This window comes from Cygnus olor, chromosome Z, assembly GCF_009769625.2.
Source record: "Cygnus olor isolate bCygOlo1 chromosome Z, bCygOlo1.pri.v2, whole genome shotgun sequence".
Taxonomy (NCBI): domain Eukaryota; kingdom Metazoa; phylum Chordata; class Aves; order Anseriformes; family Anatidae; genus Cygnus; species Cygnus olor.
Genome location: NC_049198.1, coordinates 57,674,597 through 57,699,662, shown reverse-complemented (window position 1 = coordinate 57,699,662; position 25,066 = coordinate 57,674,597). Strand labels below are relative to the sequence as shown.

The window sequence follows — 25,066 nt, the reverse complement described above, 5'->3', positions numbered from 1 at the left end:
ACGTGGTACATGATGGGACAAATAACACAGCTGGAACATTGGAATGGAGGACGACAAGCTTTACAGGAGACAGGCAGGGAAGGAAGGGTGGTGGTATTGCCCTCTGTGTTAAGAAATGGATAGATTGTGAAGAGTTGCTTCTCAGAAACAGCCAAGAGCAGTTTGAGAGCCTGTAGATACAAACAAAGGACCAGACCAACAAAGGACATCTCGTGGTTGGGGTCTACTACAGGCCACATGACCAACGGGAGCCTCTGGATGAGGCCTTCTTGCTCCAGCTACAGGAAGCATCGTACTCACAGTCTCTCATCCTCCTGGGAGACTTCAACCACCCAGATATTTGCTGGGAAAGCCACATGGCAGGCAGTAAGCAATCCAGGAGACTCCTGGAGTCCACTGAGGACAAATTCCTTGTCCAGGTAGTGGACAAACTAACCAGAGGAGAAGTGTTACTGGGCCTGGTGTTCACCAATGGGGATCATTGAAGAGGTTAAGACTGCAGGAAGCCTGGGTTGCAGTGACAATGTCTGTGATCTCGAGGGATATGGGCGTGGCAAAGAGCAAAGTCAGGACCCTGAACTTCAGAAGAGTGAAATTCCAGCTGTTCAAAGACCTAGTAGATGAGATCCCATGGGACACTGTCCTTAGGGACAGAGAAACTGAACGGAGCTGGAAACTCTTTAAGGGTATTTTTCTTGCCCATTTTTCTTTCTCTCTTGCAAGAGCTCTCTATTCCTCTACGTAATAAATCAGGTGGAGGCCAGTGATGAGTGGTGTCCCTCAGGGGTCTGGCTTGGGACCAGTGCTGTTCAGTATCTTTATCAGTGACACAGACAGTGCGATCGAGTGCACCCTCAGCAAGTTTGCAGATTGCATCAAGCTGAGTGGTGCAGTTGATACAGCAGAAGGAAGGGATGCCATCCAGAGCGACCTGGACAGGCTGGAGAAGTAGGCCAACCTAATGAGGTTCAACAAGGCCAAGTGCAAGGTGCTGCACCTGGGTCGGGGCAATCCCAGACATGAGAACAAACTGGAAGAAGAGTTCATTGAGAGCAGCCCTGAGGAGAGAGACTTGGGGGTTCTGGTGGATGAAAAGCTCAACATCAGCCAGCAGTGCGTGTTTGCAGCCCAGAAGGCCAACTGCGTCCTGGGCTGCATCAAGAGGGGTGGGCAGCAGGTCAAGGGCGGTGATTGTCCCCCTCTGCTCTGCCCTTGTGAGGCCCCACCTGGAGTACCCACCTGGCCCCATCCAGGTGTGGGGCCCCCAGCACAAGAAGGATGTGGGGCTGTTAGAGAAGGTCCAGAGGAGGAGGGCAATGAGGATGGTCAGAGGGCTAGAGCACCTCTCCTATGAAGAAAGGACAAGAGCTCTGGGGATGTTCAGCCTGGAGAAGAGAAGGCTCCAGGGAGACCTCATTGCAGCATTTCAAGACTTAAAGGGGTCTTATGAAAAGGATGGAGAAGGACTCTTTACTCAGGTACATAATGATAGGACAAGGGGGAATGGTCTTAAACTAAGAGGATAGATTTAGACTAGACATTAGGAAGAAACTCTTCACTGTAAGGGTAATGAGGCACTGGAACAGGTTGCCAAGAGAAGCTGTGGATGCCCCATACCTGGAAGCGTACAAGGCCAGGTTGGATTGGACTTTGGGCAACCTGGTCTAGTGGAAGGTGTCCCTGCCCATGGCAGCAGGGTTGGAACAAGGTGATCTTTAAGGTCCCTTCCAACCCAAGCCTTTCTATGATTCTCTGATATAATTATACCCATGTTTACATCAACTTCAAAGGAATTAATACTCATTTGGTTTGGAATAAAGATAAAAATCAGGCATATATGTACTTTACTTAAAATATTTTAATAAAGGCTAGTGAAAATTTTGACATTGACTTTCCCTGCTTTCATCTTAAATGTTATCTTGATGATCCTCTTCAAATTTTCTCTCCCTTTTTTTTTTTTCCTTTGAAGCAGTTATTTGTTGTTTTGTTTTGCTTTAAATGGTAAAAGATTCTGAACAGATCCAAAGAGACAAAGTTGTAGACTATGTCTCACCTACACAAAGAACAGAGGTCACAGCAACATACATTCTAAAATGATGTTATTATGGAAGAATGTTGCATTTTTACACTAATTAGAAGTTTTATAAACCAAAAACCATGACAATTTGAGATTTTGTTTCTCTCCAGGGATATGTTAATATTTTAGCTGTTTTCCTATAGAATTTCAAATATTTCAAGCAGCTTTCACATTTTTCATAGGAAAAGTGCTTCTACCCTAATTTTATCTCATTACCATATTTATTATAGGGTACTGTATTATAGGGTGGGCCTGTGCAAACTTCATGAGGTTCAACAAGGCCAAGTACAAGGCCCTGCATCTGGGCCAGGCCAATCCCAAGCACAAACACAGGCTGGGTGGATTCAGAGCAGCCCAGAGGAGAAGGATGTGGGCGTGTTGGCTGATGAGAAGCTCAACATGAGCCGTCAATTGCGTGCTTGCAGCCCAGAAAGCCAACCGTATCCTGGGCTGCATCAAAAGAAGGAGGTGAGGGAGGTGATTCTCCCTCTCTACTCTGCCCTCATTAACCCCAACTAGAGTACATGTTTTCAGCTCTGGGGTCCCCAGAACAAGAAGGATGTGAACCTGTTGGAGCTTGTCCAGAGGAGGGCCATGAAGATGATCGGAAGGGTGGAGCACCTCTCCTATGAAGACAGGCTGAGAGAGTTGGGTTTGTTCAGCCTTGAGAAGAGAAGGCTCTGGGGAGGTCTGATAACAGCCTTCCAATACTTAAATGTGGCCTACAAGAAAGCTGGGGAGGGATGCTTTGTCAGGGACTGTAGTGATAGAACAAGGAGTAATGGTTTTAAACCATTTAGACTAGATATTCAGAAGAAATTCTTTACTGTAAGGGTAGTGAGGCACTGGCACAGGCTGCCAAGAGAAGCTGTGGATGCCCCATCCCTGGAAGTGTACAAGGCCAGCCAGGATGGGGCTTTGGGCAACCTGGTCTAGTGGAAGGTGTCCCTGCTCATGGCAGCAGGGTTGGAACTAGATGATCTTTAAGGTTACTTCCAACCCAAATCATTCAATGCTTCTATGATTATTCCATTCCTTTATCACCATATACAATGCTCCTATACATATACATTTGTGTGTACACATATAAATGTATGTATACATGCAGTTGTAATCTCTTCCACCCATCTTGAATACTGGTTAGCTAAAATAAAGTTTAGTAGGTTCTTTAGTGGGTCCCTGGATGCAATCTTGAAATTAATTGATAAAATTGAAGGTCTATTCAATCTAAAATCTTCTCAGAAATGCTATTTTGAGCTAAAATTCTAGGTGACAAAATCACAATTAAAAGGTAATTTATAAAATTCTGTCCAAATTCCAATTCCGATTTTATATTATTTTATTGGGAGCAGAAAGGGAGGAGAGGGAGAGGGAAGGGGAGATGAGGCAGCTAGCAGTTGGAGGGCAGGGCTCCTGTTCCACTTCAGTAAAACACAGCTGAATTTCTAGGAGGAAATCTTTCAAGTAAAATCTGACACCTCCGTAGGTATTGTTGCATAATAGTATGTCAAACTAACTAGCTCAAGTATTTTAGGTATTATCGCATGCTTGTACATGAAACAAAAGAAAAACAACAGAAGGAATACAAAAGCAGCTGTTCTTTGTCTCACTTTGTTTCATGTACTTTTTTTCGTTTTGACACCTGGACAACAAGAAAACTTCTCCATCCATTGGTGAACATGAACGCAAGCCAATTATAAGAGGGATTCAATGACCACTTTTAGTGGGGATTGAAGCAAGATGTATAATACCTAAATACATAAATAGTACCTAAAGCTATTGAAGAAGTAAATATATAAATATGTAGATATACCTATTGGGGAATATAATTATTGCAAAAATGGTTAAAACATGCTTAACAATTTGATCTACTACAGAGTATTAGTATTGGTACAGTATAACCCACAGCATTTCTAGTAAACCTGACTCACAGGAAAGAGTACTCTTAAAACTACAGCACCAGTCTGGACGCTGCAAAAAATATTTCTTTTCTGAACTGCAACAAATTAGTTATTCTAACAAACTGCTGTGCAACAATATTATTGTGTCCACTGATCAATCAGAATCTTGTTTTTAAAAATATTTTAGTCTACTTTTTGTCTATGTAGATGGAAATGTGTGACGTTTCAGAAAAAAAAAAAAAACACTCTTATTTAAGTTGTAAAAATAAGAGAATGTAGTACAACATTAAATTATGGATGCTACTTACTGACGATGAGCCCAGCATGGATTTTGGAGACCTTATAATTCCAGCTATGGAATGACGTATAGTGTCAAATCTTGAGACTTTGTCTTTCTTGTCCTAGGAGAAAAAGTAGTATCCCAGGTGAAACCAAGAAAATCAGCAACAGTTTACCTCTGAGCATTGATAACTGAATTATTGGAGAACATGGAATGCAGACTTACAGATTCTGTTTAAGAGAGCGGCTGAGCCTCTTAACAAGAGGCTTATACAAACCAGCAAGATTGTGTCATCATCAGTGGGATTAAACTACAACATACCGGTTTAAGAGCAGACAAATTCCTTAAATATTTTGTGCTTTAAATATTTTGTGCAATTATTTTAAATATCACTATTTTTAACTATAAAGAGAACTGAAATTCTTTTGTACTCTAAAACAGAGGATGTAATTCTCACTTCTTCTGAAATTAATGTTTTCTCAAAAAAGCATTGGTTTGAAACCATAAAATAAAAATAAAAAATAAAACTAAAAAAATACACACTTATATTACCCTTGCTTCAGGCATGTGCTTTTTTTTTTTTTTCTTTTATTAATGTGTTGTTCTCTAACAACACATAGGTCCCAAAGGCAGAGGTGGGTGTCACAGGTGCAAGTGTGCCCGGCTGGATGAACTTTTTGAGCAGGTGGCTCTGTTACAAGAGGAGCTCACCAGACAATATAACATCCAGGAATCTGGGTGGGAGATTGATAAATGGTGTCATTGGCACTGACATGGGCTGAGAAACAGCCCTGCCTTAAGTCCTGGGAAGGGGAAGGTAAGCTAGCTTCCAGCCTTGAACTGACAAAACTTGACTGACCCACAAAACAAGGGAGACTGGATCCTCGTCTCTGCTCAGAGCAGGAGGAGGATTCCCTTGCCGCTGGCGTGTCCCTACACAAAAGATACAGCGCTCTAGGGCTGGAAATAGGAGAGTGTGTGAATAATGAGGACCTAGGAAAGAGCAGCCGTTTAAAGTTGTCCCAGTCAACCACCTGCATCAGAACCAGTGCCACAAAAAAGGCACAAAGGGTGTTAGTAATTGGAGACTCCTTGCTGAGAGGCACTGAGGCACCCATTGTCCAGGCAGATAACCTCTCCAGAGAGGTTTGCTGCCTGCCCAGGGTCTGCATTCATGATATTATGAAGAGGCTACCAAGCCTGGTGGGGCCAGAAGACCACCACTCGTTCCTACTTTTTCATGTAGGATCAAAGGAGACTGCAACAGCAACACTTGAAACATCAAAGGGGACTTTATGTCCCTCAAAAAGATGCTGAAGGGATCAGGAGCGCAAGTAGGGGTCTTGTCTGTCCTCCCAGTTGATGACTGTGACCCAAGAAGAAGGAAGTGAACAGACAAAGTCAACAACTGGCTGCCACACTCAGGGGTTTGGGTTCAGTGATCTCAGTTGCACTTTTGAGAGTCCAGCATGCTGACACCAGATGGGGAGCACCTGACCAGATCGGGCAAGAGTGTTCTGGGCAGCAAGCTGGCTGGGCTTATTAACAGGGATTTAAACTAGATGCAGTGGGGGAAGGGGTTGTACCTCTGAGTGATGGAAGTGAACCTGGGAACACTGTCACTTTAGGAAAAAACAGGAAAATACTTGTGAACTGTTTCAAAGCGATTAGGAAGGACTCCTCTGAAAAGGTGACGTGACCGATAACCTAGCTGAAGAGCCCGTACACCAACACATGCAGCATGGGAAACAAGCAGGAGGAGTTGTGCAATTAGAAAACTATGACCCGATTGATGTCATAGAAACTTGGTGGGACAGATCACACAGCTGAAACACTAGAATACAGGGCTACAAGATACTCAGAAGAGATGGGCCAGGAAGGAGGGTCAGGGGTGTTGCCCTCTATGTTACGAGATGGATTGATTGCAAAGAGATGCCTCTGAGAAACAGTCACGGACAGGTTCAGAGCCTGTGGATAAAAGTTAAGGACCAGGCCAATAAAGGCCACCTTGGAGTCTGCTACAGGTTGTTTGATCAAGGGGAGCCTGTGGATGAGGCCTTCTTGCTTCAGCTACAGGAAGCATCGTGCTCAAATGCTCTCATCCTGATGGGGGATTTCAAATGCCTGGATGTCTGCGGGGAAAGTAGCACATCAGGCTGTAAGCAAGGGGGCAGTAATCAATGGCTCTGCATCCAGGTGGAGGCCAGTGATGTGTGGTAACCCTCCGAGGTCTGTCTTGGGACCAGTGCTGATTAATATCTTTGTCAGTGACACAGACAGTGCGATTGAGTGCACCCTCAGCAAGTTTGCAGATGACATCAAGCAGAGTGGTGCAGTTGATACAGCAGAAGGAAGGGATGCCATCCAAAGGGACTTGGATAGGCTGGAGAAGTGGGCCCATGTGAACCTAATGAGATTCAACAAGTCCAAGTGCAGGGTGCTGCACTTGGGTCTGGACAGTCTCAGACATGAGTACAGACTGAGAGGAGAACTCACTGAGAGCAGCCCTGAGGAGAAAGACTTGGGGGTTCTGGTGGATGAAAAGCTCAACATCAGCCAGCAGTGGGTGCTTGCAGCCCAGAAGGCCAACTGCACCCTGGGCTGCATCAACAGAGGGGTGGGCAGCAGGTCAAGGGCGGTGGTTGTCCCCCTCTGCTCTGCCCTTGTGAGTCCCCACCTGGAGTGCTACATCCAGGTGTGGGGCCCCCAGCACAAGAAGGTTGTGGATCCGCAGGTCCAGTGGAGGGCAATGAGGACGGTCAGAGGGATGGAGCACCTCGCCTATGAAGAAAGGCTGGGGTGTTCTGCTTGAAGAAGTGAAGGCTCAGGAGGAAACTCATTGCAGCTTTTCAATACGTAAAAAAGATGGAGAGCAACTTTTTGCTCAGACAGACAGTGACAGGACAAGGGGTAATGCTTTTAAACTAAAAGAGGGGAAATATAGATTAGAGATTAGGAGGAAATTCTTCAGAGGGTAGTGAGGCACTGGAATGGGTTGCCCAGAGAAGCTGTGGATGCCCCATCCCTGGAAGTGTACAAGGCCAGCCAGGATGGGGCTTTGGGCAACCTGGTCTAGTGGAAGGTGTCCCTGCCTATGGCAGGGCGATTGGGACTAGGCGATTTTTAAGGTCCAAACCAACCCAAGACATCCTATGATTCTATGATTAGTACACTAATTGTAAATATTAATACCAATCAGTGCAAGTTATAGGATCCATTTGTTTTCTAGCACTGCTGTAAATCATAGGTACAGCCACCATTGTCTAGAACCCAGTGTCTTCGAATTCTGTTAGAACAGATTCATTCACTACAATTAGAAGACTGAATCAGCCTGCAACCATCTCCAATTCAGTACAAGTCAACACAAATGTCCTTGTAACATGACTTATTCTGAATACTGTACATTTCTCCATCTCTTTTATCATCAGATCTAAATATCAAAGAATCTGTCTAAAAAAATTTTTTTTACATTGACAAATTAGGTTTATTTCTTATAATTTCATCCTCAGAAACAGTCAAGATTCTTTAATGAACATATGCAAATTCATTAAACTTTAAGCACAGAGACTGCACATTAACAGCCTCATTCTAATTAGCTATACGTTAACTAAACTATGAGAAACTGACAGTGGGGAAAGACTACATCTGTTTGGTAATATTACAAAGAAAGATGGGTTCAAAGTTTTGAACAAACACCCTTGACTGAAGAAACTGAAAATCTGTTAATGTAATAAATACAGTTTCATTTTATTCCAGGAGTTCTGAATAAGCAACAGAATCTGTTAAGTCTGTATAAAAAATTGTTTGAAAATGACTATCAAGTGCAATTTAGTTTACAGGATATAGGGCGTAATAAAATAAATTAATAAAAACTATATAAATACAGGAATTAAAATATATAAAATATAAATACAATATATATTGTATTTTATATATAATATAAAAATATAAATACAGGAATTAAAAACAATATAATTACAGGAATTAAACTGGCTACATAAAGAAAAATCTTATTAACAACAGGGGGACACAGGGTCTAATTTTATTTGCATGCTTGCCAGGTATGGAACGATCAACTCATTTCACACATTTCTTCAGAAGTGAGCCATCAGATTGAATTGTAATTATCTCTCTAATTCTTAGATGACAGGAACATATAAGTTACCAAATATGGATGAATTCCATTACATTGCCCCTAAACAAACTCCTAAGTTTTCACTCTGATTTACACACATAGCATCCTTACCTATTGACATCAAACTACAAGTAAGGGTCTATATTCAACACTTTCTCCTTACCAAAAAGGGTTTTTTAACAATTTTTTTTTTTATCTGATTAAAAGTACTCATAAGATTCATGGACTGGGCCCCACTAGAGTACTTTGATAAGCATCACCCAAATGATACATAGAGCATAATAGTCACATCAAATAGAATGAGCACTAAAAACACAGACTGAAGGCATAAAATCTGCCTCTGTTCAAACTGCAATATTATAAACAGTTTTTAATACTTTCATAGCACATTCCCTCTGAAATACTGAAACTATTCTGTATCTTAAAGGAATGAAGATTTAATTTGTTAGCACAGCACACATTATCAAACACATGGCAAACACAACTATATCCTCTACTGAGTTTATTTAATCCTTTTAAGTATTTTTAGGGCAACCTGAATAGAACTGTAGAACAGCAACAGCTCTCTCTCTCTTTGTCATTGCCCAGCTGCAGAGCAGCTTAGAAGGACCCATTAGATCTTGCAGGAAATCAGTTTTCACTGAGAACAGTATATTCACCAGTGTTACCAAATCAACCCCTTTATTTTATTTTATTTTTTACTGTATACTGCCTTACTGGTTGAGACAGGGTGTTAAAGTCTGCTTTCCAAACAAGAAGTTAATTCTCATGAAAGCTTATCTTCCCTTGGTTATCTTCACCCTATCCACAATAAATTTTGAATCTCTTGGCCAAGGCCCTCAGAATTCAGTAAAGGATTTTGCAAACAAAAGGATTATTTCAGGACATTAGGTTATTTAAAATTTCTGAGGGAAGCCAACAGAGAGCAGGGATTCTCTGTGTCCCCAGAAAGAAAAGTTCATTTTATTTCCACACAATACATTCCAATGAATGCCAGACAGCCAACAAACCAAAACAACCATGACGACTATGTAGTCAGCACATATGCTTCATATACAGTTACAACACACATTACTGCTATTTGATGAACAAACATGAAAAGGACAGTGGGAAGAAATTAGGAACCAATTAGAATTAGGAACAATTAGAATTTGGAACCAGAAATGCTGTAAAAAGCACTATGGAGTATTACACTTGCTAGTATACACAGTACAGCTAATATAATGTATTAACTGATTCAGTTTCATTTTAGCTTGAATGAATTACTCTCTGAGATAATAGGAAAATGGTAGCATGATTTGTCACTTCCTTTATTTTTGCACCAGACCAATTCCATTAAATAGAAAACTAATCCCTGGGCCATAATATTTTATGCAAAGCCTGAATTACTGCAGAATAAATTATAGCTTACCATGAAAAAGTCAGGTAACTACGAAAATAAATACTGTCATTACAGAACATTTTTAACAGATTTCTTTGGCTGTGTTTAAATGTACCTGTGGCACAAGAGCATATCGCGAAAGGAATTATGAAAAATGCATCTGCCTTTTAGGAATAGCCATATTTCTAATAACCTTCCAGAATGAATTAGCATGAGTCACTACCAGACTTGGGACTGTCACTTAGAGCATGTCATAAATCTTGTACTCACTGGACAGGTATACATTGAAATTCCTACTACTTACCCTAGAATGATACAAGTCTGGTGAACTATATGGAATATAAACAATAAGTAACTTCTTGTCATTATACTCTTTGGCAAATAATGCAAGGCATTACTGCTTTTTATATCCAGATGACAGAGGAAGGATTTACTAAGATAAATTACTAATTTATTGAGAATGCTATTGACAGCAACTACTTGTAACCATCAGATCAGAGTGCTCTGTCCTATTTTAAAAGCAATCAGTTTTGGAAGCAGCAGTGTCGTAACTCTACTGCCACAAAATGCTGAAACCCTATTCCCAGTTGCATATAGCTCAGCCAGCCTTGTCATTGCAGTTATCTTTTTCATTCCTAATGGTCTGAAGTATTACCTCAGCTCTTTTAAAGAGACGTCACAGTAGAAGACAACCACTTTGGCACTCTTACTTTTATTTCATATTTTTATTTTCTGACAAGATGCAGACAGAAAAAATGAAGAACCCACACAGAAGTGCAGGACTCAGAGCAGCTGAAAAACCCAAGTAAAGCATTCTCTGCTTTGCTTGAGGATTTCCTCAAGTGCATTTTTATATGCGATATGCAGAAAAATGTGCTTCTGTATGTTGCTTGTTCACTTTAGGAGACTTTGTGCAACATGAATTCCTGTTCATTTTAATTGTTTTTCCACTAGACCTTGTGTGGCCATGCACAGCAACTGTTACCATCCTATGAGGAAAAATCTCCCTTTTGCAAAGCATGAAGTTCTTTCACTGGGCAAAAACACTGCCTATCTTAGAGCACAGAAAAATAAGAGAATAATAGCAGAAGTGTGACACAATCAAAATGACAAGGCCATAAGAATCATATGCACAGCAGCATTTTGTGAGCAAGACAAAGGAACAGGGCAAAAGATTTTGCTTAAATTGAACTGCATAATATTAAAGCCCAAAAGAGCTTTTTAGCTGTACAAATCCAGAGAAATGGCTGTATCATAGAAGTTATTATAAAAGAAAAATAATATATACTCTTTTTTGAAAAGCTAGAAAGTAAGAAGCTCTAAAGAAATACAAGATAAAGACAAAATAGTATTAAAGCTTCAGAGGGACAGACAAATACTATTATTTCTACTGATCAAAAGGCAGAAGATTAGCAATAAGAGAGACAACTTACAATGCAACATACATTGAATATTGCTAAAAAGCCTAGCCAGACACACAGGTATTGGTGATACAAATAAGACAATATTTTAATTCAAAGAAAGACCTGCCTAATGTGTCAGATATGAACCATCAGCATGAATACTGAAGTTGAGTGTAGACTTACAAATGAAAGTAGAGAACCTTCAGAGGAAATTTAAAAGAAATATGATAAGGACTCTACAACTAAAAGAAAAGACACTCCCAGAAGAAAAGGAGATTACAACTGGAAGAACACAATCATTGATATCTAAAGGATGAGCATGATACTCCTGGATCTGAGGTTTGGCTGGGGAACTGGTCCTCAGAGATTCTGATAAAAAATATTACAGTACAGTGCAAGAGCTCTAAGATAAAAAACTGGAATGGAGGAATTCCTGGTAGTTATTGCAAATGATATGTTCAATGAACTTACAGATAAAAGCAACACACTAGACAGTATCTGGCAGAGCAATTAAGATGCTCCCCTTTGAGTGAAGTGAATGCTAGCTTCATTTCTGGTTTAAAGATATGATTTCCCTGATGAAAAAAGTGACAGAACAACATTCATTTTAAGGCTCCAAATTTAGATAACGTGGAGAACGATGAAGATTTTTGCTCTGAGAAGGCTATAGATGCCCGGCATGAGAATGGAGTTTTGTGATTTATAAGCAAGAGTTCTTCAAAGAATCTTTAGACAGAGTCATTTTCTGAAAATGATCCTCTGCATTAGTCACTTCAGCAGTGGAGAGAAAAAGTTATTTAGGAGGCCTCAAAAACATGCAACAAACTTAGAATATGACAGTAATTCTGGCCTGCCTCCTGATGACTGGATAAACTAACCACAAAATCTTTATCTTGAATGCCTTCTTTATAGGTATTGGCACATACTAATCATTTGTAATACCATTAAAGGTCTGGTAAAAACAAACAAACACCTGAACATACAGTAGAACATACCTGAAGTCCCTGAAGCCTGTCCCGTGATTTGATTTCAGAAATAAGACTAATCTCTCACCTCAAAAGGCTTCACCCCATCCCATTCCCCTCTCCCTCTCCCATCCATGACAGAACTGGGAATCTTAGAAAGACCAAATGTACAAAAACAGAAGAGGAATCATGCAATGTTTAACAAACAAAAACGGGTATTTTAAACTATTGGCATTGCATCCATACACAGAGCCAGCTGCTGGCTGAATATGAACTGATTGTTTGAGTTGAGCAGATCATATACCTTTGAAGAGCCTTCCCAAGAATAATAATTTGCATTTTTTTTTACCCTGCTATTGTAGGTATCTAGAATTGAGGGCAGCACTGTGCAGAGCCATGAAGGTGTAACATAAAGTCGTTAAAAATAAGAACATTCAAAGCTAATTAAAAATATCTCAAGTACACAGTGAAACCAATTACATTCAAAAATCATTTCTGGATAAGCTAATATTTTCTGTTTTAAATACAAGTAACACCTTCCAAAGCAGCAGAAATGATGCATAATTGATGTACACATATTGTAAAACCCTGCACTAGGTGTAAATTCATGTTCCACCTTCTGAATCACAGGGCTTAAAAAGCACAGGCTTGCCAGAGTGAAATTTAAGAAGAGCTTTACATTCTCAGACCAAAGATACATCTCAGGCCACACTAACGTCCTGACGTTAAAAAATGACTGTGATAATTCTTCAAAGCATTTCCTCATCCTCTGAAGACTTACAGTGCAAGATCAGCCTGTATCATATTCAAAGTTTTTACATGTAAGTGTTATGGAAGGATTTTCCTTCCACAATTTTTTTAAAGCTGCTTTCTGAATCTTTATAAAATATTACCATTCCCTGCTGTGACAAACAGTAGCACAACTTAATTACATATTTTTGAAAAACACATTTCCTTGCTGGTTTTGATACTTTTGCCTGCTGTGTTCATTTGGTGGCCCTACTTGCTGCTTCAGAATAGACAGTGAACAACCATTATTCCATATGCGCTTTCTCCATTTATTCCATATGTATCACATCTTCACAGAATCACAGAATCGTCTAGGTTGGAAGAGACCTCCAAGATCATCTAGTCCAACCTCTGTCCTAACACTAACAAGACCTCCACTAAACCATATCACTAAGGGCTACATCTAAACGTCTTTTAAAGACCACCAGGGATATTGACTGAACCACATCCCTGGGCAGCCCATTCCAATGCCTAACAACCCTTTCCGTAAGGAAGTTCTTCCTAATATCCAACCTAAACCTCCCCTGGCGCAACTTTAGCCCATTCCCCCTCGTCCTGTCACCAGGCACGTGGGAGAATAGACCAACCCCCACCTCTCTACAGCCTCCTTTAAGGTACCTATAGAGAGCGATGAGGTCTCCCCTGAGCCTCCTCTTCTCCAGGCTGAACAACCCCAGCTCCCTCAGCCGCTCCTTGTAAGACTCGTTCTCCAGACCCCACACCAGCCTCGTTGCCCTTCTCTGGACTCTCTTGAGCACCTCAATGTCCTTCTTGTAGTGAGGGGCCCAAAACTGAACACAGTACTCGAGGTGCGGCCTCCCAGAGCCGAGTACAGGGGGACAATCACCTCCCTAGACCTGCTGGCCACACTGCTTCTTATACAAGCCAGGATGCTGTTGGCCTTCTTGGCCACCTGAGCACACTGCTGCCTCATATTCAGCCGACTATCAACCAGTACTCCCAGGTCCTTCTGTGCCAGGCAGCTTTCCAACCACTCATCTCCCAGCCTGTAGACCCACTTGGGGTTGTTACGCCCCAGGTGCAGGACCCGGCACTTGGCCTTGTTGAACTTCATACAGTTGACCTCAGCCCATCGGTCCAGCGTATCCAGATCCTCCTGCAGAGCCTTCCTTCCCTCAAGCAGATCTTCATCACATTCCCCTTCAGTCAGCTTTTTCAAGTCTGAAAAGCTCCATCTATTTATTCACTAATTCTACAGAAGCTTTTCCACATATCTGAGCATCCTACACCAACTCTGTAACTAAAGGATCTGAAAATGTAGGTGGTTACATAGAGGCATACTTTTCTAGGTACAAAGCAAAAGGACAAGCTGCAACAATCAGCAACAATTCGAGTTACAGTCTGGAAAAAAAAGATCACAATGAGGAAGGTGATTAAATGTGGACAATTCCCAAAGAGATTTCCATTGTTGGAGCTGCAAAAAACTCAAATGCAACAAGACCCTTTGCAGCCTGATACAATGTCAAATCTCACCCTACTTACAGCAAGGCGCTAGACTGGACAGCGTCCCTGAGTTCCCCTCAAATTTCAATTATTCTGCAGTTCTACAGTATTCAGGAAGCAGATGCACATCAGTTTACACAGAGACAATGTTACTTTCTATTCTCAGTTCCTTTGCTGGTAATTTCCCAGCATATCTGGGGGGTTTGATCACTAAGTAGATAGTGCCCTGATATTTTCAGGGATGCTTAGACCTTGTTTTGAATGGTAACTCAGGAGTTCATTACTGGTATATGTGAAACCCAGCACTGTTGCTACTATTTTTTGTAGGAGTGTTTGGAGGAGTGGAATTAGACAATATAATGCTACTATTAAAAATGATGTATCAATAATTCATACAATTCATAACAAGTCAAGAAATTTTCTCAGCTTACTATCAAAACATACATGCATTAACTCCAAATAAGCTTTTCTGCGTTTGTGGTTGCTTACATGCATGTACATTTAGAGACTCCAGGGAAAGCAGGAGAAAATGTGGGAAGAGGAGACATTTATGCAAATATTAAAGTATTAATCATGACTCTCATGCAATGCAAGTGCTTCACAGTTAGCAGAATCTTAAAAGTGCAACTGAGTCTAGAAAGTCAGTGAGGTTGGTTTTTTTTTTTTTTGGTTGGTTGGTTGTTTTTTTTTGGTCCAGACAAACAGCAATAAAAAGGAGATTAAACAAGAAACAGGCAAACTATTTGGAGATGAAAATCTGAAACCTTCGGCTGATTTTACTTAAAGTCTCAGGTTTCAGCAAACAATCTGCCTAAAAAATTAAGTTGTAAAAAGGAATATGAATCCTATGATTTGATCCCTTGATTTCCTTTTGAATGACTAACAGAAGAGAATGTAGAGTTAAATTATATAGTCTGCACTATATTTTCTGTTTTAATTAGAGTATCAAAGGACCAATTTTTCAAGCTATGTATGAAATGTCAGCAAAATGTCACCTTCATCTTCGAAATGATTAGTAAATCTTCCAAACACACAAATATGTATTAGAGGTCTTTACAGAAGCAGAGTACCTCTTCATGGTGGCTAGCAATAACATTTTTAGAGACATTGCACATTTTAATTATTATATACAAAACAGCCTTTTTATTTAAAAAAAAAAATAAAGATTTTGATTTCACCTAATTATCATCAAGAATGTCAACTGTGCTCTAGGGATGATGATGTATTAATGCACCTTTCCCAAGCTGACGTACTGCAATCATGTCCAGCAGCTATCTTTGTGGAAAACAAAAAGTAGCCACACAAAAGCTTTTGCAAGGCAGGTAAAGAGGCACAAAAGTTCACTAAGCAATTCCTGTGTTGCTTAATAAAATATATATATACTACCAATTCCTAACATATCTCCATCCCTTGATTGCATAATGCTGCAAAATAAAGAACTGATTATACTAAATCTCTCCCTGGAGCTCAGCATTCAGCTCTGGGGTCCCCAGCACAAGAAGGACATGCAATTATTAGAATGAGTCAAGAGGAAAGCCACAAGGACAATCCAGGGGCTCTCCTATGAAGACAGGCTGAGGGAGTTGGGGTTGTTCAGCCTGGAGAAGAGAAGGCTCCGGGGATAGGACAAGGGAAAATGGTTTTAATTTAAAAATGATTTTAATCTTAAAGTCTTTAAGGTCCCTTCCAACCCAAACCATTCTATGATTCTATGGTAATGACAATTTAACAAACCAATTCAGATTTATGAATTCTTAAAGCCAAATCTAGAATGGATACATATTTTTGAAAAACTAATTCTATTACCTCATTGTATTGGGTTTACATGGCAAGGGTTTGGTAGCATGGGGGCTGCAGGGGTGGCCTCTGTAAGCAGAGCCCAGCAGCTGCCCCATGTCAGAGCAGAGCCAGCTCCAGTTGCTCCAAAAGGGACCTGCTGCTGGCCAGGGCTGAGTCAGTGTGAGATGCTGCTTTGGGAGACCAGATCGAAGAGATGAAAAAAAAAAATCTGCTGTACAACAGCAGATGGGAGCGTGAGGAGATGGGAGAGTGAGGAATGAGAACCAGCCAGGCAGACCCACAGGTGAGTGCAGCAGGAGGGCAGGAGGTGCTCCAGGCAGGCAGCAGCAGTTCCCCTGTGGCCTGTGCAGGGAGAGGCCCCTGGTGGAGCAGGCTGTCCCCCTGCAGCCCATGGGTCCCACATGGAGCAGATCTCCACGCTGCAGCCCCCCCGTGGAGGAGCCCCCGGTGGAGCAGGTGGATGTGGCCTGGAGGAGGCTGCGGCCCATGGAGAGCCCCCGCAGGAGCAGACCCCGGGCCGGAGCTGCAGCCCGTGGACAGGAGCCCACGCAGGAGCAGGGGGTCTGGGGGGAGCTGCCGCCCACCCGTGGGGGGCCCGTGCTGGAGCAGTTTGCTCCTGGGGGATGGATGGACCCCGTGGTACGGAGCCATGTGGGAGCAGTTCTTGAAGAGCTGCTGCCTGTGGGCAGCCCCCGCAGGCTCAGTTCGGGAAGGACGGCATCCCGTGGGAGGGACCCCGCATGGAGCAGGGGCAGAGAGTGACCGTGAGGGAGCGGCAGAGACAAAGTGCTATAGACTGACCACGGCCACATTCCCTGTTACCCTGCACTGGAAGAAAAACTTTTATCTTTTCACATACCCTTGCAGCTCACCACGCAAAACTACTAAGCTGATGAACTAGCTGCTGGTCACAGTCACCACCTGCCAGGAAAACGTATTGCTGAACATTCTGGCTATGCTGCTGCTCGAGAAACCCAAGAATCACCAGCCAAAGAGCAGTGAATGAACTACTCCTGTTGTTCCAGGCAAGGAGTGACCAAAAAAATCTGAACCACAGTCAAGAATGGATGTGAGGTAGAAGCGTACAAGCGTACAAATACAGTTGGAAGGTATTACAGTTTTTCAAATACTCTCCCTGTTTCCAAACATTCTCATCTTTCTAAGCCAAACAATTTTTAACCTAGAAACCAAAGTTTATGGTTTGGCCGTTACATACACACCCTCCTTTCTACTGTGAGATTTCATGAATGTGACTTGAAATTTCAAGAATATAAACAAATTTAAAAATAGCATAAAGCTCAAGGTATATTACAGAAAAAATGTTAAGAGAACATAAACATGCAAAGCAAGCCAACAGTGTGGACATTTTATGTTTCCATCCTCTGAACATTACAGTTTGTCAGACTGCTATGAAGACCACATGCTTTAACAGCTATAAGTACATCTGCATGCACAAACCATTTAAAGTTAACTGGGAGTTCCTTAGGAGTTTCTTTGATGCAAAGAGGCTAGTTTTCTTTTTCACTTTATTACTATATACATCCAGCTTAGAGATTCAGACGTGTGACCTAAACTCTACAGGAGAACAGACAGAGGGAGTGACACTAATGTTACTGCCCTAGAGTTCTAATCAAGCTCAACAGTGTAACTGTCACTTCAGGTGATGAAGTCTTCAATGTGAAATATGCTTTAAATTTGATTATATAGATATGTGTATGAACACACCCACACTAAGAGATCTTGCTATCTCCCTTTCAATTTAAGCAGCAAAACCCAAAAGCTAAGCTATTAAGAAAATTCCTGATAAGATAATGGAAGAAATGGATTTCTTTTAAATACACACAGATGTTACGCTGCATTACTAATACCTGGAAACTTTTCCAAGTTACAGTTTTCCAAAATAAACATGGCATGTACATGATAAGCAGGTGGTCAGACCCAGTCAGCATGGGCTTATGAAAGGCAAGCCCTGCCTGACTAACCTGATCTCCATCTATGACAAGATGATGCACTTAATGGATGAGGGAAAGGCTGTGGATGTTGTTTCCTTGGACTTTAGCAAGTCATTTGATACCATTTCCCACAACCTATTCCTGGAGAAACCAGCTGCTCATGGCTTGGACAGATGTACTGCCCACTGGGTAAATGGGCTGGATGGCCAGGCCCAAAGGGTCACTGTGAATGGAGTTAAACCCAGTTGGCACCCAGTCACAAGTGGCATTCCCCAGGACTCGCATCAGGGCTAGTTTCAACATTTTTATCAACAATCTTTATAAGAGTATCAAGTGCACTATCAGTAAGCTTGACAATGACACCAAGTTGGGCAGGGGTGTTGATCTCCTTGAGGGTAGGAAGGGACCCCCTTTGCAGAGGGGTCTGGATAGGCTGGACTGATGGGCTGAGCACGGCCAAATGCCAGATGCCACACGTGGGGCATAACAAAACCCATGCAACAGTACAGGCTCAGACAAGAGCATCTGGAAAGTAGCTCAGCAGAAAAGGACCTGGGGGTGCTGGCCAACACCCGGCTGAACACAAGCCAGGAGTGTGTCCAGGTGGCCAAGAAGGCCAATGGCATCCTGGCCTACATCACAAATTGTGTGGCCAGTGGGACTAGGGAAGGGTTTGTCCCCTTGTACATAGCGCTGCTGAGACTGCACCTCGAGTGCTGTGTTCAATTTTGGGCCCCTCTCTACAAGTAGTAAGTGCATTGAGCTGCTCAAGTGTATGCAGACAAAAAAAAAAAAACAAAGCTGCTGAAGGGACTAGAAAACAAGACTTATGAGGAATAGCTGAGGGAACTGGGGCTGTTTAGTCTTGAGAAAAAGAGGGTGAAGGGAGACCTCATTGTTCTCTACAACTATCTAAAAGGAGGTTGCAGCAAGTAGGATGTTGGTCTCTTTTCTCAAGTGACAAGTGATGGGACATGAGGATATGGCCTCAAGTTGCACCAGGGTAGGTTTAGATTAGATATCACGAAGAGTTTCTTCATGGAGACGGTGGTTAGGCATTGGAACAGGTCACCCAGGGTGGTGGTGGAGTCACCATCCTTGGAGGTATCTAAGAGATGCGTGGATGTTGTGCTTAGGAATCTGTCTTAGTGGTGGATGTGCTAGTGTTGATTGGACTTGATAATCTGAAGGGTCTTAAATGATTCTATTTGACTAAATTCTGATAAAACATCAACTGATCGATTTTCCTCTGCCAAAGATGGACATCACTGTAGAAAAGTTTTCATACACTAAATTCTCCACAAAAAGCAAACAGACAGACTGTGGTTTTGACTCTTAACAGCAAATCACAATATTCCACAGTTAAGTCAATTAGCACTTCCTCAACTGAATTCTAAAATTTTAGTTGGCCAGTAGATAGCTAAACTTTTAAAAACAGTTGACATATAACTCAACCTAACAAATTTACTTAAGGACTTCATTAGAACTTCATTACAAACACTGAAGTAATAAACACAGATGAAGTCATCTCCTGCCGACATATGTTCAAGACAGCCATCAAAATTAAACAGTCAGAAAAAAATGATGAAAGACAGCTATATGAGCTAATAACACGAAGCCACAGAACCTCTAGGCTCTATTCAGCACAAACAATTTCGCAATGTAGGTGGCTGAAGGACCAAACTACACACACAGTGCACCAAACAATGAACTCAGCACATTAAGCAGGTATAAGCACAACTTCCTGGCATTTTCGTTTGAGCACCAGGAATGCTGAACTGTAATTCCTAACAGTCTCTGCCATGGTTAGTAGCTGAAGTAAGGAAATGGTGCAGATCATTCACAGCTGTCATAGGCACATTGTCAAATCTCTGGAGAGCAGCGTACATGCCAAAAAATGCCACCTGGAGCTTGAAATGATCTTCACTAACCACAAGCTTAAAATAACAGTAGTAGGCTTGTTTATCTATGCATACATACATACCCTGCAGACTGAGAAACAAAAGCAGTTCTCCTTTTTTCACAAATAGGAAAAAAAGTTTAAAAAAAGTTATGGTTGTGTTAAACCTCCAGAAATTAAGATAGGAAGCCAAGTCACACTTCAACAAGGCACAACATTAACTGTTTCAATCCTTTTTTCCTGACATGCACAGGCAAAGCTCCTTCAGTGTCTCTGATGACAATAGCATCTGTATCCTGACAGAGTGTGATCTCATGCAGAGAATCAGGTAATTTGGAGGGTGGGGATTAGAAGGCAAAGAGAAAAATTACATCACACAGCCACCAGTAGGTAATTATTGCTGCCATGGACATTAGTCTTAAGATGTTCCACAAACATACAGGGAAGACCGAGAAAAAGTAAAGGGGGAAATGAATGGAACAGTTTGAGAAATGAAAAACAAAGTTTCACCTGTCCTCAATTCAAAGGTTCCCTTCAAAATGAGATTTTGTAAGAAGGACTGTATATTTTTAGAGTTTTGTATTTCCTATTTAAAAGTGAAGAGACAGACTGACAACTGAAGCAACTATCTGGATGCTGTCAACAGCATAAAGTGAAAACAAGCCAGGCAAACAAGCCGTCTGTGGTGCCTTGGTCAGCCACCAAGGCAGACTATTGTACCAACACAGGGTTATGCAGCCCAAAAGATATCCAGATACAGCATTTACAAACATTGCATCAATCGAATACAGAGTTTTGTTAGTGACTGTGCTTAGTATACAGGTCTATCCCTTTAATTAGAATATATTACACAGTAACAGAAGGAGCGACTAGTCTTTCCACAACTCATTATTTTATATTCAAAAAGCCAGTTTGAAATTGGTTGGTTTATAGTCTCAAATACACGCTGTAACATCTGCTAAAGAAACATGTCTGACAAATCTAGCGGTCAAACCCAGATTTTAGGCATTTAAACCCAGGGAAGTCTGGTCTCTGGAAAAGGATTAGAGGCAGCTATACCCTGAAGTACCAACAGCTGTTAGCGAACAGCAACCAGGAGTCAACACCTAAGGAACAGAGAACAAGACCTTGGAATTCACAGATAACTGCATGTCCTTACAGGGTTCGCAGGACAGCAAAAACCCAACACTTAATCACTGCATGACTCCCAGACCCTAGGTGGGGACTTGTGACCCAACTTCAGCACAAGTCAATGCCAACCCACAGAAGACAGGACTCCGTCAGGGGCAGGTGGGGAGCGCTGGCAGGAGGACCCAAGTTTTCCCCTGGACTCAAAGGAAGTTCCTGGAGGCCCACGAAGAATCCAGTCTCCTGTCACCCACTATGTGAGCTCACAAGAGTTGTGCTGTCTGGAAGTTTATTAACATACTGTTCTGACTGGTTTAAGGAAACATTTACTGGATTCCACACTCTCCACACCACCACCTAGAAACTGGCACCTACCAATGAACATCTCTCTCATGGCTGGCATGACTGACTCTAAAAAAAGCCACCCTGACAAATGCTATGCCAAGAGACTTGAAATAGTATTATATAAGTTATGTGATCTGGCAAGATTTTAAAACATTTTTCTTCCTCCAATAAATAGTGTTATTAAATATGAACTGGCAATTCTATTCTGTTTTGAACATCACATTGTGAGAGAATACATCCGTTTTATTACAGTAAAATGGAGCTTCATGGAACTAGCCCTGAACAACTTCAGAGAAACAGGACACAACAGGCTCAGCATCATCATTTACATTAGCTGTATAAAAGAAAAAAACTGACACTTTCACAAACAGGAAAATTTTGTAGCATGCCTAGATTAGAATTTTATCAGGTATTTCTATTTGACAGCTAGCACAGCCAGAATTTGATGTTTGTTTTTGTTTTTCATGGATCCCTGCACCACTTCATTAATAATATTAACCTGCATATTGAGAGATAAAATGGTGCAACAACTTCATGACAGCTGCAACAGACAACTTCTGCAGAGCATTTGAGGTAGGCTTAAATGAGAAATGTTTGTAGGACACCAATTTAAAATTAAGCTTTTTTGTCTATAAATAATACATACTGGCATAACTACCAGTAATTTGTTCAAAACAGATGCATATAATGCACAAATAGCCAGTATTTTTTTCAAATGAAGGAAGAAGCAAACCAACATAGTGTCAGAAGTTTCTACACATTACATAAACATTTCTGCAAACATTTGCCTATTTAAACAACAGATGAACAAAAACGCAAGCCCCATAAATAGACAATGTTCAAATTCTGCTCCACATATAGCCTACACTTGGTTGTACTCATGTCATATCTAATATCACAGCTGTATAAATCACAAACACAAAGGAGACTGTTCTGAAAATACAGACATCAAAGAGGAAAGATTCAGTCTGTAAGTCTCAGTTATGGTACCAGAAACAGCTTTCAATCCTATCTAAAGTGCACATACTGCACCTAGCACAAGGAGCCCGATTAGGTAACACTTATCCTGTAGAATTCCAAAAAGGCTTTGGGTCATTATGCTCAGTGTTCAAGAAAAGAAATCTTTCACTTGCCTTACTCATTTTTCACTAGAAGGTGAATATCCAACCAAGGGATCCATTCTGAAAATTCATCAGTGGTTCCTATACAGCACCCTCAAACTGCATGTCAAATCAAAAGCAGGTCTTTGTGACAGAAGAGGCTTCTTTTGCTTCTCCTTCATCCCCACCCCACCCCCCAAAGAAGAAACAATACTTACTCCAGATTATGACTATAGTTTTATGACTCAATGTGTCAACTTCATAAGTATGCTGAAGGAAGTAACTAAAATGATACTTTAGTCATCTTGATTGAAAATCCTTATCTTCTCGTAAGTTTTCACCACATATTGTAAAGCTACATCTCATTATCACACTATCCCTGAGATATTGCAATGCAATGATCAAGTTACAGACTCAATGATCCATAAAAACAATGCTAACTTGCATTAATTAATTAACACACAAAAGTCTCACAGATTCAACAGATCTACCACACAAAAGCAGCAAACGTTTAACGTGCACCAAGACTCTCTAATAGAGGGCCACAGATTTGGGTACAACCACACTGGCTCAAAGCAGAGCTTGTGTAACAATACTGGTGATCATAAAGAGGATATTTCACCAGCAAGAACAGCCTTAGAAGAAAACAGCCACATTTTTAAGAAAAATCTACTTAATCACCCAATGCAAAAACTATCTGAAGATGAAACGTCTCTTCATTAATGGTATATATGTAGTTGTCACAGAATCAGAGAATACTTTGGGCTGGAAGGGACCTTCAAGACCATCCAGTTCCAACCCCCCTGACATGGGCAGGGACACCTCCCACTAGACCAGGCTGCTCACAGCCCCATCCAGCCTGGCCTTGAACACCTCCAGGGATGGGGCATCCACAGCTTTTCTGGGCAACCTCTGCCAGTGCCTCACCACACTCTGAGTGAAGAATTTCCTCCTTATATCTAATCCAAACCTCCCTCTTTTAGTTTAAAGCCATTGCCCCTTGTCCTATCACTACGTGCCTTTTCATGTATTAGCATAGCCTGGACCTTGCAACAACAATCATTAAACAAGTACAATTATACTGTAACAAGATTCTACTACAAAACGCCTATGATTCCCACCCATGGCTTCCTCTTTACGTCCACACCAAAATTATACAGTAACAGCTAATTTTTACATCAAACTAGGTAACATAAGCAAACTCCATTTATACCAGCTGTTCCGAACCTCCAGTTTCCTTGAGGACAGATGTTACTGTTCCAAACTAATGAAAAGCCTGTACACCTAAAAGATATATATGTATATATATATATATATATATATATATATATATATTTAAGCAAAAGTTACTTTTACCTTTTATTTATTTATTTTAAGAAGAACTCTCCAAGCAACTCTTCCCTCACTTAAAAAAAATGCAAAATTCATGTTCCGTTGTAGCACAGTGTTATTGCACACCTGGGTGTAATGACTGCTCAGTCACATGATCCTTTTACATCAGCTTTGCTTCTCTTTAATTGTGACATTCTTTGCTCACTCAGAATGAATTCAGCATAACAATTAACAGGTTCTCTATTCAAGAAAGCTGCTAGCAGATAAGATTAAAATTCCAGGTCACCGTGATACAGAAATTGTCAAGACTGTCAAGCATCTCTTTTAAGTCCCCCTCCCAACATATTCAAGTTTCCATTTCTGTCTCCTACTTACAGTTGTTTTCCTCTTTATCACAGTCAGTAAGTAAATGCTAAATACAGGTTTCCAGAGTAAGATAATTGCAGTCACATTAGCCACTGTGAAAGTCTGCATTTTTGCAAAGTTTTGGCAAAATTAGGTAAATTTGATTTAAAGGGGGAATTACAAAAGTTCATGTTACATATAAACCCAAACACTGAGCAATTTTATTTTCTTGTAGTACCTCAGTCCAAGATTTAGAAATTAAACAAGTAATCCTGAGGCCCATCAAAACCAAAACTTTGCAGATATAGTTCCTGGTTGTTTAAATTCTCAGGCTGTATCACATGCATCCTGTATTTTTCCTTAACATACTATTTATGCTTTCATATAACACTTGATGAATCACTGTGGCAACACATACTGAAAAAGGCAAAGTCATAGTTTCAAGGAAACATTCTCTAATTCTACTAACACAGACAACATGTAAAATATTACATGCATGTTCAAATTTGCAAGTTTGTTCTTTGTGCACGGGCCAACCGGCCTGATTTCAGCCCAGCCCTGGGTGCTGCACCCTGGCCTGAGCAAGTTACCTGCCTCCAGCTCCATCTCTGGCTCTGGATGGACCTCTGATTTGTATGTTGTAGCTTTCTCCAGTCCTGTGTTTGGCCCTGACCCCTGGATGGACTTTGGACCCATGTCATAGCCCTGTCTTCAGCCCTGTTTCTGACTGCCCCTTCCTTTTTGTCTTCCCTGGACTCCTGGATAGTTC

The 25,066-nt window shown here is 41.2% G+C and overlaps 1 protein-coding gene across 7 annotated transcripts in view; it reads right to left on the bottom strand.

Annotated features, from left to right (window-relative positions):
* FER (FER tyrosine kinase) overlaps positions 1-25,066 on the bottom strand; it is a 201,388-nt gene that overhangs the window by 110,092 nt on the left and 66,230 nt on the right. For all 7 annotated transcript variants that reach the window (XM_040540453.1, XM_040540449.1, XM_040540452.1 and 4 more), the window contains one exon: positions 4,287-4,379. In XM_040540453.1, the coding sequence (XP_040396387.1) occupies positions 4,287-4,379 (93 nt within the window). The remainder of the gene's footprint in view (positions 1-4,286; positions 4,380-25,066) is intronic.